Source organism: Hydra vulgaris, chromosome 09 (genome assembly GCF_038396675.1).
Source record: "Hydra vulgaris chromosome 09, alternate assembly HydraT2T_AEP".
NCBI classification, from domain to species: Eukaryota; Metazoa; Cnidaria; class Hydrozoa; order Anthoathecata; family Hydridae; genus Hydra; species Hydra vulgaris.
The window spans coordinates 39,752,802-39,769,341 of record NC_088928.1 but is presented as its reverse complement, the minus strand read 5'-3'; the positions used below and the strand labels follow the sequence as shown (position 1 = coordinate 39,769,341).

The window sequence follows — 16,540 nt, the reverse complement described above, 5'->3', positions numbered from 1 at the left end:
AATAAAACAGTTGTTAGAAAACGAGCATTTGACTGCAAGCCACACTAGAATTAAACTAGAAAAAAAAAGTTTTATGCGTGTTTTGTAAAAAATATTAGTTTGGATTTATAAACTGAAATTTTTTGTAAAAAATACATATATTCTAACATAAAAAATTTCCCATCCCTCCTTTTATTAACCCCCACCCCCTCTTCCTTCGTATAAAGAACTCGAGAGTACTTATTAAAACCTCATTTTTTAAGGAAGTTTAGGCAACTTTGTTTAGCGAATGTAAATATTTCTTATTTTAAATGCATTGGATTCCTTAATATATTTAATTTCCAAAAAGTTTTCAACCACTTCTGTAGCTTATTTAGTTCCAAAGATATACGTATTTTAATATTTTCAGTTCATAGACTTTATGAAATATTTACTAACGTTAAATTTTTGGAACCCACAAAAAAATTATAATTTTTTTTCTTGCGTAAAAAGCCGCGTTAACAGACTTAATAATAAAATTTTATTAGAAATTAAATTTTAAATCCAAATTATTAACAATTTATAAATATAAACTTTTTGACAGTATAATGTTTTAAACTTTTTTAACATAACTTAAATTTTTTAATGTTTTAATATATAATACATTGAGCGTAACAAAACTCTGAGAAATATTAATTTGAATTAACTTTTATTTGAACTTTCTTTAATAAAATATCAAGTGAAAAACGTGGATAGATAAAACAGGCCGAAAACGTCGAAATAAGTACAAAATAAGGATAAATCAAAAAATTTATCTTTACACAAATAAAAAAAATGTTAGTCAACGATTTGTTGTTAATTTCAGTATAATCATAGATTCAAAAAGAAATTTAACTGAGCCTGTTGTTTAGACTTAAGCGGTTAAACTACCCTAAAATAAGAGTTACCTATGGTTAAAAATATTAGAGGATAGCGGGCAGCTTTGAATGTTCCTCTAAGTTTTCATTATAATCATTAAAAACTTGACCGCACTTTTCTAACAGTACACATGCAGATTTGAAGTTGCAAAAAAGATTTATTAATAAGTATTAGTAACATTTATAAAGTAAGAAAAGAACAATATAAAACAATAATTATTTTTTAAAATTATTTTTAGTTTAAATTGTTAAATCTTTATTTACTTGCGCCAAAAATTTCACTTTAAAACTTTCATTTTAAAACGATTAATTAATCAATGCTAAACACCTATTTTTTAATTAATCAATTTTTAATTTCATATACTTTCTTATATGATATATTTATATAATACACAATTAGAATAGCATCTATATAATACACAATTAGAACAGCATCTATCAAAAAATAGAAAAAAATTCATTAAAAATAAAGAGACTATCACGGTATGTATGTTCTTTCTAAATAAACCTGTTTCTCATCAAAAAAAAAAAAAAAAATTATCTGAACCAAACATCATGCTAAAAATAAAAATATTTCATAAGAAATTAAACAATGGTATCTTTTACATTAAGCTTCAAAAATTTATGGCATTTGAAAAACTATAAAGGACAGAGAAAACCCGCTATTTATCCAAAAAATAATAATCTATAAATATACTAAGTTGCCTACATTGATTTATGAGGATATGGTTTAGTGTTTACCCAAATAAATTCTGTTAGAATTTCTGCGAAAGTGATTTTTTAGAGCAATTTCTGAAGAAATTATAACAGAATTTCTACACTATATAGATGGATCATATTGTTAAAAGTGAAAAGAAAAAGGAACTTTTAGTCCTGAGTAAAACTCACAGAATGAATGTTACACTTTTGATAGCCCAGTTGTTTTTGGGGTATTATCAACAGGATTCTTTGCATATAGCAGAGTCGCAAAAGAAACTATTCCTATAGCAACAATTGTCATAAAGTTAACAGGAATTCCAAATATAATCCAACTTAAAATTGCAGTAAACATCAACTCCAAGGCACTAGCAAATGTTTTCAAAATTGAATTTAACGACTTTAAAAACATAGCAGTGACTATACCAATTGCTCCATTGTTTAAAACAACAGTTAAAACTATCGGATGTAAAACAGAATCAATGTTTTTCTTCAAAAATACATTATAAATCTCACCACTATAGCTTAACAATAAAACGTTGCATATGACTGAGTCAGTATACATAAACACATTCTGAAGCATAAATGGTGCCGAATCTCCTTTGTCTTTAAGTAGATATTCGTTATAGACACCGGCAAAACAAGAGCAAAATATCTGAAGAAGTATCATCAGCAAACTCATGTTTAATGTAAAACTAATTTTCGGCAAACCGGTTTCTTTACTTAAATGTAGATGTTTAATAATGCAGCCAATGGTCAAAAGAATTAAAGAAAACCATTGAGTTCTACTCAGCTTCTTGTTAAATAAGACCTAAGAAATAATAAGTGAAACATTAAAATAAATAGTTAAAAATAGATCATAAATTACAGTTTTTAACGCTTACCTGAAAGATTACTCCTGTTATTACTACTCGAAATTGCAACAACAAAAAATATGTAGTCGGATCGTAAGAACGAAGGTTTGTAAATGCCAAATTATTGTACAAGCAATATAGGAAAGCAGGGATCATGTACAACAGCAAGACTAAAAATTTAAAAGTTAAAAACAAATTGGATAAAAAGTTAATATAAAAAAATAGCAAATACGGTTAAAAGCGCTGGAAGTTTATACTTTTTTATTATAAAACAATAATGATCTTAACCTTCAACAATAGACAATACACCCAAATACCAACAAACTTTATAAAGTTTTTAATTTTTCCATGAGCCTTCTATTATCAATTTTAAATGACGATTGAGGAAGATTTAAAATATGACAACAGTATTCCATACGACCTTGTATGGAATACAGTTGTCATATTTTAAATCATGGAAGGTTTAAAATATGACAACAGTATTCCATACAGGGGCGAATAAGAGATTTGTAGAGGTAGAGAATGGAATCAGGAGTAAGAAAATGGAGAGCACGATAAAGAGAAGCATCCTTAGCAGATACTAATTTTGTAATCAAAATCTTAATGCTTAAGTGGTTTTTGTAAATTTCTGAAATAATTATCATTAAAAATAACTATATATTATTAAAAAAAGTATGGAAGTACTAGTTAATAACTAAATGTTTTTGAAAAAATAAGAATTTAAAAAAACCATTACTTTAGTTTCCTCACTGAAGATCCTTGTTTGTTAGCATAAAAGGGTGTATGCAGGGACAGATACAGTTAAAAAAGATTTGAGTATGTAGGGACAGATTCAGTTAAAAAAGATTTTGGAGCAAGGACAGATTCAAAGGATGAGGATTTGCTAAATGAAGAGTAGAGCAAGATTAAGTTTTGGTTAATGGAACTAGAGATGATAACTCCTTTGAGCAGAAACCATGATAGTAATTGTAGAAAAGGAAAGAAGATTTTACAACTTTACAACAAGGGAGAAATGCTCAAGCTTGGTAGATGACACAGGTTCAACCACATTTACAATGGGTTTCTGGATCTTGTCTAAAAGAGAAAGAATGTCATTAGAAAAACCAGCCCAAATATGACAACAGTATTCCATACAGGGGCAAATAAGAGATTTGTAGAGGTAGAGAATGGAATTAGAAGTAAGAAATTGGTGAGCGCGATAAAGAGAAGCAACCTTAGCAGATGCTAACTTTATAATCAATTGTATATATGGTTTCCATAAGGGGTTAGTAGTGTTACAATAGTTATTTGCATTAAATAACTGAGTTTTGTTGGAGTTAAAGTTCACAAGTTTTTGCAAGCCCCAATCTGTTACAGAAGTGAGATCAGATTCAAGATTGGCTGCCTGTTCTTAGCAATCAAAAAGAGAAGACATTTTGAAATGACAGGAGTAAAAGTTGAGTTGTCAGGAAATAGAGCCACTTTAGATGTAAGGTTGTCAGGAAGATCATCTATGTAGATAAGAAACAAAACAGTGCTAGAGTTGCAACTAAAAAAAAAACCAACTTTTCTAAAAAAAAAACCATCTTTTTTGCACAAAAAAAATACAGCACTTCTAAAAATACATTTTTTATGGACTTTTTTGAAGTATTCTTTAGATTTTAGATATTAATGAATAGAACAGTTACAGTGGCATTAAACCTTCAAATACACATGTTTTTTATTTAATATAATGAATATTACCCTTTATATTAGCTATAACAATTTAGTCACCTATTTTAATAAAAGCATAAGAAAATATAAAATTTTGATTTTAAAAGAAATTGTTTAAGTAAACTTATTATTTAATCATACTAATATATTGAATTTTAAACATAGTTACATTGATTTTGTGAGTTTAATTTTGTTTGTTTGTAACAGGTATTTTTGATCATAGATGGTAATGGAGTTTAAAATATTTAAATTGTTCACTTTACAAATGTTTATTTAGTGTAAATTGTAAATGTTGTATAAACTCTAAAAATATAGTATATATATAACTAATTTTATATATATATATATATATATATATATATATATATATATATATATATATATATATATATATATATATATATATATATATATATATATATATATATAAATAAACTAACAACCTGACAAAAACTATGCCAGGCAGAAAGAAATGTTTTGTTGCTACTTTGTTCAATGAGGCACATGTAGAACCTGGAGGTTTTAAAACTCAACAAGTTGTATGTAAATTTTGCAGCCAGGCTGCAAAATTTGCATAAAATTGCTGCAAAACTTGCAAAAAATGGCACTCAAATGGCCAATCACATTTTTAATTGTATGAAATGTAGTGACCAAATAAAAAACAAATATTTAAATCAAGTTTCCATAAAACAAAAAAAAGTTCAAACTGGTTTAATAATAAAAGTTAATTGAAATTAAATAAAAAAAATTAATAAAAAAATAAATAATAATAACTAATAATATGAGAAGTTATTCCTGAAAATTTAGTCGCTCAAAAAGTAGAAGCAGGGGAAAAAATATGCTTGCAATCTGCTACATTGCAAACTTCAATTGAGTCAATCTTTCATACTTTAAATTCTTGTGAAAGCCAAAGTAGGCCTACAACCTCAAGAAATGAAATTTGTGAACAGAATAAGAATGAATTGGAATGGACTCTGTTAAAACAACTACATTCTTCAACAAGAGTTTTATTTATACCTCAGAAAAATTAAATTGCAACTGATATTTTTTCAGACAAAATGACTAATGAACAAATAGTAAGTATTTAATTAGGTTATTATAAATATTGATTGCAATGAATGGTCTAGCCATAACGGAGTACATAAGTAAACAGTAAAATAAAAAATAACTTTTAATTAAAATCATGATGTAAAACTTTACAGGATGAATCACAAATGGATTTAGCATGGGCTGTCTATGGTACTGGATGTTTAATGAGACTTTTTGAAAGTAAGTTGTGGCACTGAGATATGTTTTTGATTCCTTGCTTGAAAGGATTTATAATGAAATCTCAACAACCATAAAAGAACTTGTCATAACTGCTTCCAGAGTAGTAATTTTATGTAATTTGAATAGAAAGCAATTGTAAAAAAAACACACACACTTTAATGCTTTTTCAGGTGTAGAAAGTCTGGCAAATATACAGCAAAAAACAATTAAAAAAAAAGAGTATGTGAAGTTAAATCTATGAAAGTTTTGGGTATATGTACTGACAACACAACCAATATAAAAAGAGCATGGAATCTAATTGTTCACGATTTTCCTCACATATACCCTTATGGATGACTGGCCCATACACTAAATTTGATTTTCACTGATGCAAGTACTCTTGAATCGATTGCAGCTTTTAACAAGAATGCACAATGGTGTTAAAAGAAATAAAGAAGTCACAGATTTTATCAGCTTTGTTAAAACAACACCAGCAGAAATTAAGCCAAACCATTCAACAATCACTAAAACTTCCAGTTAAAACTAGGTTTGTTTAAAACTCAATTATATCTAACTGCTATTACACTATTTATCAAACTGAATCATTATATTTAGTATGTAAGCCTTAAAATTAGAAAGCTAAGTATTTAATTTCAATATTTTGCTCCTTTAGATGAGGTTCAATAATCCACTGTATGGAAAGTCTTCACAACAACATGTTAGAATTGCTGGGATTAGCTATAGATGATGAAGCTAAATCACTTGCTAAGTCTATTCAAAATCTACTGTTGTCAGAAGTTCTTGGGATAAAGTGGATGTGCTTATTAAGTTATTAAAACCAATAGCCATAGCAATAGCATGTGATTTTTTATTTTTATTTGTTTTATATATTAAATATGAGTTGTGGAGATATAAATTTTACTTTTCATAAAAATAACTACATGAAATCGACAAATTTTCAACTTCGGTGAGTGACCATATACGAACCGAATTTAAATAACTGTTGTAACTTTTTTAATTTTTTAATAATTTGATAATAGTGCAATCTTGTAACTTTCTGGAAATTTTTACAAAAAAATACAGGACTGTATAAACTCTTAAACTAGTGTTCTACATTAAAATCACTTGCTTCGACGTAGAACATGTGGTTAAGGGAAAAAAATTCAACATATTATAATGTATTATAACATATTATAATGTAAATAATTACCAAAATACTGGTAGTGAATATGATTTCAGTATTGGATGCACTAGTGGTTTACAGAGAATCAATTAGAGTTTTGGATAAAAAAATTTCAAGACTATGACAGAAAGAGTATGGAAGTAAGATTCAAGAAACAAATTAGAAGAAAAGTTCTTTGCAAATAGTTCTGCTTGATTTTTGGGAGAGGTAAAAAGATTGTAACCATGGATTAAAGATAATATAAGACTACCTTTGTAAACAACACTGTTGAAGATTTACCAAAAAACTTTTGAGATGAGATTCAAAATAAACTGAGAATAGTGAAGTTTAGCATCAGAAAGCACCTTTTACATTGATTTCTTTCAATAATAAATAGGCATTTGTTATCAAGTTCTTTAAAAAAGAATTAAAAAAATGACTAGGATTAAATATAGTAGCTACACAAGAAGATGAAAACCATAGAGTAAAATGAGGCTTGACTTGGAACCAAAAAGAAGGAATAAATACTTCCATACCTGAATGCATCCAGGAGAAAACACATTTACCAGCCAACAAAAAAAAAAACATCAGATCCAAGACCTTTACAAAGAAAATCACAAAAAGAATCCCAGTCAGCTTTAGGGTAGTATTAAGTAGTGCAATGATAGGTTGAGTCAGAAAAAGTAGTACAAGATAAAATATTTATAGAGATCATTGCATGGTCAGAACAATCTAAAAAAGATTAAGAAAAAACTAAACACAAGCTAGGGTAAGAGGCAAGAATCAAAAAGTGAAAAAAAAATGATTGTCTGGAAAACCAGTCACAAAGTATCTGAGTAAGAGATTGATAAATACAGAAGTTCTGAAGGGTCAGTGGTGTTAAAGCCAAGCCATTCAGTGCGATGAGCATTAAAGTCATTAAGAAAGGGCACGGCCAGTTAGATTAGAAATTTCATCTAAAAGAGTGCAATAAGCAGAAGCGCGAAAAAGAATGGTCAAACCTGATTTCCTGACAGATTGATGAATTGATATGTAAGTACACCCCTAAGACAAGCATGTGACTATTAGAACCTTTGGGAATCAATTATTTAATTTAGGGAATATAATTAAATTAAATAAAATTGGTTTCATATTTAAAAGGAATGTCAAAAATTAGAAATTTCATTTCCATGCCTTGAGCGAAAAAATCATATTGAACAAAAAAGTTTATAATAAATAATTAATCTATCAGTTTGTGATCAAAACTTGATATTTTATCACTTATCCATCATACTAAAACTTTCGTTTTATGACCATAACATTAAATTATTTTCTCAATAGATAAAAGAACTTTATTCAATAGATATTCTAAAAATAACAACATCTTTTAATGTTTATTACGAATTACAAAAATAATTTAATTTGATGTTAACTTATATTCAATTTTTTCATTGTTAAAAACTTTTAGGAGAATTTTATTTTTTTAAACTTTTTGTAAATAGTGAACAATAAAAACAAATTTTCGATGATTTTTTCAACATTTTTAACGCTGCAGCAAATAAAATTACCATTAAATAAAATTATTAGTTTTCCTTTAATTGTTGTTTATTAAAAATTACACTTATAAGTATAATTTAATAAAAATTAATAAATTAATTGTTTAATAAATAAATTTATTGTTTTTATATTTTAAAGTTTCATAGAATAAGTGTATCAATGCATATTTATACATTTTAAAATTTGAGATATCTTTTGTAGGGTCTTGATACACTTTTAAACTTTTGTAGGGTCTTGATACACTTTTAAACTTTTGTAGGGTCTTGATACACTTTTAAACTTTTGTAGGGTCTTGATACACTTTTAAACTTTTGTAGGGTCTTGATATACTTTTAAACTTTTGTAGGGTCTTGATACACTTTTAAATTTTTGAAGGGTCTTGATACAATTTTAAACTTTTGTAGGGTCTTGATACAATTTTAATCATTTTAAACTTTTAAATGTTTTAATCATTTAAAAATTTAAACTTTTAAACATTTAAAAGTAGAGTCAATACTTTTTAATGTTTAAGATTGTGAATTTTGTTGTTGTTGTTGTTGTAATTTGTCAAAACTATTAGCATAATACAATGTGATTTTTTAACCTTTGGCATGAAAGTAAAATTTCCGATTTTTAACTTTTGTTTTGAATATTATACTACTAATTTATTCAATAGTTTTAGAAAAAACAATTATAATTTTTTAAAATAGTCAAAAGTTTTGTAATAAATCAGGTAAACAAAATTTTCATGTCAAATTTTTATTATTTGCTCCTAATTAATATTTAAATTGTTTGTTAACTTAAAAACAAATGTGAAAATGCCTTTCATTACTTGCGCTGGCAGTAGGCAAAAGTTCAGCCTCTGATTTCTTGGAGGCAAAACATATTACCTCCAAAAAAAACTTAAGCTGCAACCACCAATAAAAAGGTGAAATCTACTGGAGGCCGAAGCCAGAACATTTTGCTGCTAAAAAGTTATTGGGAGGTTGCCACCAATTGCTGCGGAAGAAAAGTGAAGGCAAGAAGATTTATACTGTTTATTAACCCTGAGACAGAATTTATAGTCATCTAGTGAAGAGTAGACTAAAAGGAGAATAAAATTTTAATCTTTATTTCCTGCAGACACAAGGATCAAAATGATACATTTGATATCATTTTGATCCATGAATTTAAAAGAATTTAGAAACAATTAATATTAAAAATAAAAATTAAATTAGAACTTAAAATTAAAACTTACCATTTGAATGTTTTATTATGTCTTGAAAAAGTGATTGTACACCAACACTAAATGAATTGAAAATAAAAGTTTATTAAAGAAATATCAAGGTAGCAGTGCGGTGGTAAAGTGCTTAATCCTCAACCCATCCCTGATAGTACAGCTCTCAACTTGAAGTTAGTAGTACAGCTCTCAACTGCTCAGTGGCTTTATTTGTTAAGTTTAATGTTTTGGAGCTACAGTGTTAAGAGAGGTAAAAAAATAAAAAAATAAATAAAGAGAAGCAATCTTAACTGTTGTGTCCCTTAATTTATTTCATTAGTTCTCGACAACATAACCAAAAAAAACTTTATTCAACTAAAACTGTGTGTAATAAAAAATACATACTCTTTAATGTGTAAACCACATGATACAAAAAACTTCAGAAATTCTGACAGTAAAACAAGAGTTGTTGGATTGTACGGATAATTATTTTGATTATCTTTAGTTGCAGTAATAAGTATCCCTGAAAGTTTAAAATAAATTTGGCATAAAAATAAAATTAATCATAATAAATCATTGAACAAATAAAAACCAATTATCAAAAAATATTTCTATAAATACTTTATAAATATATTATAGATATGATTTTTTTAATTGTATTAATAAATTCATGGCATTACTCGGTGCATTTAAGGCAATGTTTATAATATTAAAAACAAAATTTTATCAAATACTTAGATATTTGATCCCTCTGTCCTGCTCACTACATAGTCGTGACTTTACCATTATGCCACATTAGTTTATGCAGTAAAAATCTGTCACAATTCCCTCTTATTTTATTCATTTTGTTTTTGTTTTACTTAAAAAACAACATAAAGAAACAATTGAGACTTAAAAACCTTATTTAAAATAAGCAAAACACTATTCTTATATTTGTATATATTTTTGGTACACAAAGTGCAGCTAAAACATTTATACCTCAAACAAAATCTTATAAAAAAAAAAGGCTGACAATTTCAAGTTTAACATTTTATATTGTTTGTAAAAAAAAAAATCTACAATAAGAAAAAAACAAAACATAAAACATAAAATTTTTTTCAAAATTTATAACTTAAGTAATTAGAATACAAATTACAATTTTTATTATAAATTACATAAGACATAAAAAATTTCAAATTATAATTCTATCAAACTTATAATGCAAGTGTAGTTGCAGGATTTTTCTCATCATCTATATTTTTTAAAGTACAGTTAACAATATCCGTCATTTGTGGGTACTTAACTTTTTTTTTATCCAGCTCATTTTGACTCCATAGTAATAATTTAAGAATGCCAGCAATTTTTGGAAGTGTTTCTTGATGGTTGGTATCAAGAATGACAGCATTTAACTCACTTGCTACCTTTTGACGCTGAGAAAAACTTAAAAGCTCTCCATATGGGCATTTACCTGTATCCTCATATGCAAGAAGTGTCATGGTTTTTTCTAAATCATCTAAAAATTCTTCTTTTTCCATACAAAGTTCAGCAAGAACATTTTGAGAAAAGACTAGAGCTTCTTCTAAATTTTTATCTCTAATCAACTCAATTAACTTTTGCTGTTGTAAATGAAAATAAAGAGACGGTTGATTGTCAAGAATCTCTGGGTTTAAAGCATTGGTAAGATCAATTGCTTCATCTATTTTTCCATTTTGTACTGCATCACGAATGTAAATCCGATAATCTAGTTGCTCTAATGAATGATCAGGCTCAACTCCAGATTCAATACGAAATTTTTCTGCTGCTTCCTTAAAACCTTCCATGGTTAAATAGTTCATAATTATACGATTAATTTGTACCCGATCAAGCGTATCAAAAACTGGGTTCTTCTGGTTTGATTTTAAGCTGTTGTTTTTATCTGCTTCATTATTTGCCATTGCTGCATTAATGCGATGAAGGAAAGAATACATAACAATTGAAGTTATATACAAAATTTAATTTTGCAAAATCTTTTGATTACTAAAAAATGTTATGCCATCTTTAAATAAAATGAAAACTTCAAATAGTAAAACATAAAAAAAAAAATATAATGAAAATGTAAAGACAAAAAAAACACACACAAAAATATAAATTAAATATTTAAGTGATAGTGTGTATAAGTAATTTAGTATAAATATCAATCAAGAGTATGAAAAAAGATAACAATTTATAATTACAATTTAGTATGAAAATAATTATATATATATACAGTCGTGTGACAATTTATTATGACTGCCTATAAATTTTGATCAATTTGAAGTTTAATCTTATTTTGTTCATATGAAGAGTAAAAATTCATTTTTGAAAGTTAATCTTTTGTTTAAAATAAAGTTTTAACTCATAAAATCAGTGCTTTTATTTTGCTACTGGCAACACTGTCACTTTTCACAGTCATTTTGTATGATGTCATCTTAATTATAATCTTTTCACTGTACACTTGTTAAGTTTTATTACCAGAGTTTCAAATTTGTTTATTAGAAATCGCCAGAAAATTTGGTATTTCACGGGTTTCTGTACAAAATGTACACACAAAAATGGCTTATATGGAGAACTTGATGTCAAAGAGGGTTGGTAATTCCGGAAAGAAGAAAACCCTAACACCACGCGGTTAAAGAATACTAACTAAGATTGTTCAAGAAAATAGACAGGCCACCAACAATGAAATAACTAAAAAGCTAAACCAATCTGGATTCAAAAATCTTTCAAAATTTCAAAGAGAACGGTTTAATGTTGCCTACATGATCTTGGTTACATTTCATGACATCCAGTTAAGAAGCCTAAACTGACACCAAAAATGATGCAAAAAAAAAAAAAAAAAAAGGCTGAAGTGGGCAAAAAAAATATAGGAATTTAACAGAAGATGATTGGAAATTGGTAAAATTAATTTAAATAATTTCAAAATATCCACTTTCTTTCATCAAACTTTAAAGATTCACTTTAAAGATTTGCAATCCTTGTATACTATTTTAACGTATGCTTTAGCAATGAGAGTACTTTCTAAGCGTTAAAAAAGAAAGCTTAATATGTAAAAGAAAAAAAAAGGGGAAAAATACTTATTGGACTGTTTCATTAAAACTCTTAAATACCCACCTTAATGATGATCTGGTCAGTGATATGTGGAAGGGGAATGGAAAGGCTCTATATTATTGAGGAAATAACGAAACAGTTACAATATAAAAAAGTCCTGGAACAAAGATTGTTGCCACAATTGGCAGAATAGTTTGGTCCAGGAAAAAAAAAACCTTTATGCAGGAAGGGGTACCAGAGGCTAAAGGAAGAATCACCAAATATTATTCTTGAATATATTTGCAGTAATAATTTAAATAATAAAATTTATTACCAATTTGTTAAATGTTTTTTATTTGTCAATATAAATACCCATTTCTTAAATAAAAATTACTTTTGAGTACACAAATCACAAAAAATGTTAAAATAAGACTATGAAACTTGAGAATGTAAAAAATTGTGGGTGGCCATAATAAATTGTCACATGGCTGTGTGTGTATATATATATATATATATATATATATATATATATATATATATATATATATATATATATATATATATATATATATATATATATATATATATAATTGAATATTTAAATAATACAATATTTTATGTATATTTGTTCTAAATATAAAATTCCATGATTATCTTTAGCTAGAGTATAGTGTTTAAAAAAATAAAAAAACACGCACAGAAATGGCAATGCCCAGATTCATTTTAGTAACATTTTTTGCTTACTTTTTTTTGTTTGGCTTTTTCAGAAAATAATAATAAAATGGTCATGAAAAAAAAAAGATTGCTGCTTAAACCTAAATCCTTAATTGACAAAGTAGCACTACCGTGCATGTTCTACTTAGATGGTCAAACAACTAAAGTGTGCTGTAACCCATGGTATTTACCTATTTTAGTATAAACCACACATAACACATATGTGTGTATGTACACACACACATATCAGGCTTAAGCAAGAATGGCATGCAATAGCATGCTGTAATTAATCACGTTTATAATTTTTTTTTTTAACAACTTGACCACGGCTGTTTTGACATTTTAACAAATTGATAAATTTAAATATAATAATTTGTTTGAAACTATTTTTCCATGTCTTTCTAAAAATCTTTTAAAAGACAATTTTTTAAGTTACTTTAAATTTTGAATAACTTTAATTAAATCTTATTGTAACGAAATGATTTAATTGCTTTATTTTTTTTTTGTTTCTGTTTTTACAAAGAATTGTTTAAAACTTTTTTCTTTTAATTTGACTATTTAATCCGAGCATAAAATGTTTTAAATAAACTATGGTATTTTTTTTAACAATTTTTGGAAAAAATAAATGTTTATTCAATTTAAAAATAATATATAACACTTTTTAATAATTTAAATAAAATTTGTTTATTAATTAAATAATTATAAGAGTTAATTTGTAAAAGCATTTTGCATAACTTTAATGAAACATTTCAAAAGATAAATTTTTAGGTAATTTATTTTAAACACAATTAAAAACATAACAAATAGTAATTTTCACTTCAAGCTTGAGTTTTTTGAGTTTTATTTTAGTACTTGTATATTTTCTTTTTCCTAAAGAATTGTTTTCTTTTTTCATTATTATATTTTTTTAATTTTTTTTCCTAGTTTATGTTTAGCTAGCGCTTCATTTTTCAATGCATTTTTAAAATGTTTCAAAATCATCTAAACAGCGGAGGTTAAGTTGTCAAAAAATAACATCAACGGGCGAATTAAGTGATCGCGAATTGAAAATTTTGTAAAACCTTTATGTATGGTCCGAAAAAAAATGCGCAAAAATTATTTTCAAGCAAAATAAAATCTGAAGACCAGAAACTTTTACGGCATTTTCAATTCACGATCACTTAATTCGCCCCTTGAACATCATTTGCGTGGTCAGCAATAGCGCTCAATCACATGCCATTCATATCCAAGCCAAGTGTACAAGAACCAGAAATAGAGTTACACAAAAGTTCGAGATATCGAGTAGTCAAGATATCGAAAGTCAATTGTGTGTATATATATATATATATATATATATATATATATATATATATATATATATATATATATATATATATAAATTATATTAGTGTATTCTACAAATAGAGTGCTAATTGTTCTTAAAGAACAGAGGAATTTTACTATTTTATATATATATATGCGGTAGTGGTGTAGTGTTTTACTATTTTATATATATATATGCGGTAGTGGTGTAGTGGTAGAGCGCTGGCTTTATAAGGGAGAGGTTCCGAGTTCGATTCCCACCACGTCCCTGGTAGTACCGCGCTCAACTTGTTTCTCCACGCAGCGGCCTTGTTCGTCAAGGTTCGTGTTTCGAAGTTATAGAGTTGAGAGAGGGTGATAACCACAAGTAGCCTCCTCATCTGTAGTGGCCTTCTCAGCTTTGGGGAGGTGAATTATTAAAAAAATATATATATACATATATATATTAAATATTAAAAAAAATCACTTACATAAAAGAAATTTGGTCTTACATTATTAAACATGTAATATAAAAAAATTACTTATTTTTTCATTATTCAATTTTGAATTATTACTTATTTTTATATTATAACTGCAATGGCATGGGATTGTCCATTGTTAAATGAAAAGAATACCTTGACTGATGAACAACCCCATGTAACCAACAAATATAACAGCATGAAGTTTTGTAGGAAACAGATTCTTTATATCTGATAGAGAGGGCATGATAAACTTTTTAATTTTCTAATAAAAAAAATTTCACTAAATTTTTATTCCTGCATGATTATTTATAATCATGTGTATAATAAAAATAAACACAAACAAATTTCATATTTAATAATAAGCCTATTCATATCTCTTTTTACATTTGCAAAAGAATATTAAAATATAAAGAACAGTTTAAGGAATATATAAACTGCAACATGCATAACTCTTTGATCATTAATAGGTACAATCAAATGGATTAGTTATTATTTAATTGAATTGATTATAGTTTAAAAAATAATCAACCACTTAAACATTCCAAATAAATAACCCACTTTACTTTATGAAAATAAATAAAATAACAATTTAAGAACTAATATTTACACCTGTTATACTGTAACAACATTGTTACTAATTGAACAATTATTTTTGCTGTTATTTAAGGAACAGTGAGTAACAAGTAAACTCTCTGTTACACTAAATATCAATTATTTTTTAATGCAAATGATTGCTATAAAATTAAAAATGTATAAAAAAAGCTATTTCATTTATAAATTTAAAATAAAAAACTTATTTTGAACAAGATGCAAAAGATCTTAAACAAACTTAGAGATAAAACCAAAAATTGAATAAGCTCATTATAGTCCTTAAAGACATAAATGCAATAGATGCATGTCCTAGTTTTGTGCAAAATTTTCTGTTTCCATTATAAATGAAATGTTTAGACAAAAAAATTTAAGAAGTTAAATTAAATCGTATATATTATAATTTAAAAAAATAAATAAAAATGAAATGTTTAAATAATTGTAATCACTATTCTACATTTTTAAAAAGACAAATAAAAGGAAATAATAAATCAGAAAATAATATATATATATACTTTTCAATTTTTTACAAGCACACACACATATATACATATATCAGGGCTCGAAATAGCCACCGGACATCAGACATTGTCCGGTAAAAAACATAATCTACAAGTCATTTTGTCCAAACCATTTTTTATTTTAACAATCATAAGAAGTAACTTGTCACTTTATTTAATAAAGTAAACATAATTCAAAAAGTATTTCGTATAATGAAAAAAGGTTTTATAAAATTTTTTAAAAATATAATATATATTTTATATACTACATTTTAAAAAACATAATATAAAATATTTGCCTTTTCGAATTATAGTTTTTTTCATTTTTTATGATTTTTTCTTTCTTTATATTTAGTTTTTTTCATTTCAGTTAATTTTATTAGATTTAAAAAAAATCAAATTGAAAAAATTAAATTTAACAACATGCAATTGCACATCTTTTACGACATTTAGGACCCCTCCCTCACCCTCGTATGCAACTATATTGACTAAAGGTTTGGGATATGGCAGCAATCTTTTTTTTCAATTATTCTTCATTATTTTATTTTTTTTCCGAAAAATTAAAGCGCATGTTAAAGAATAAGAGCACAAAAATGATATTAACAAATTGCATCCTTAGGTAAGAATTATTTATATTTATAAATATATATATAAATATATGTATATATGTATATTTTTTTAAGACAGATCTATAGACCTTATTGAGTACATTTA

The 16,540-nt window shown here is 26.2% G+C and overlaps 2 protein-coding genes across 3 annotated transcripts; both read right to left on the bottom strand.

Annotated features, from left to right (window-relative positions):
• Positions 1-1,196: 1,196 nt before the first annotated feature.
• Positions 1,197-15,013, bottom strand: LOC100206948 (UDP-galactose transporter senju). Of its 2 annotated transcripts, none has more exons than XM_065805676.1 (5): positions 14,892-15,013; positions 9,646-9,763; positions 9,280-9,326; positions 2,456-2,595; positions 1,197-2,382 (listed from the first exon to the last, which is right to left on the bottom strand). In XM_065805676.1, the coding sequence occupies exons 1-5, from the start codon at positions 14,980-14,982 to the stop codon at positions 1,774-1,776; spliced, it is 1,005 nt and encodes a 334-aa protein (XP_065661748.1). In that variant the 5' UTR covers positions 14,983-15,013; the 3' UTR covers positions 1,197-1,773. The 2 variants fall into 2 exon arrangements, with proteins under 2 accessions (XP_065661748.1, XP_065661749.1); XM_065805677.1 differs by lacking the exon at positions 14,892-15,013 and adding an exon at positions 9,975-10,120.
• LOC105845760 (glucose-induced degradation protein 8 homolog) lies at positions 10,320-11,279 on the bottom strand. The gene has a single exon (XM_065805678.1). It carries the CDS (start codon positions 11,184-11,186, stop codon positions 10,434-10,436), a length of 753 nt encoding a protein of 250 aa, XP_065661750.1. The 5' UTR covers positions 11,187-11,279; the 3' UTR covers positions 10,320-10,433.
• Positions 15,014-16,540: the final 1,527 nt, after the last annotated feature.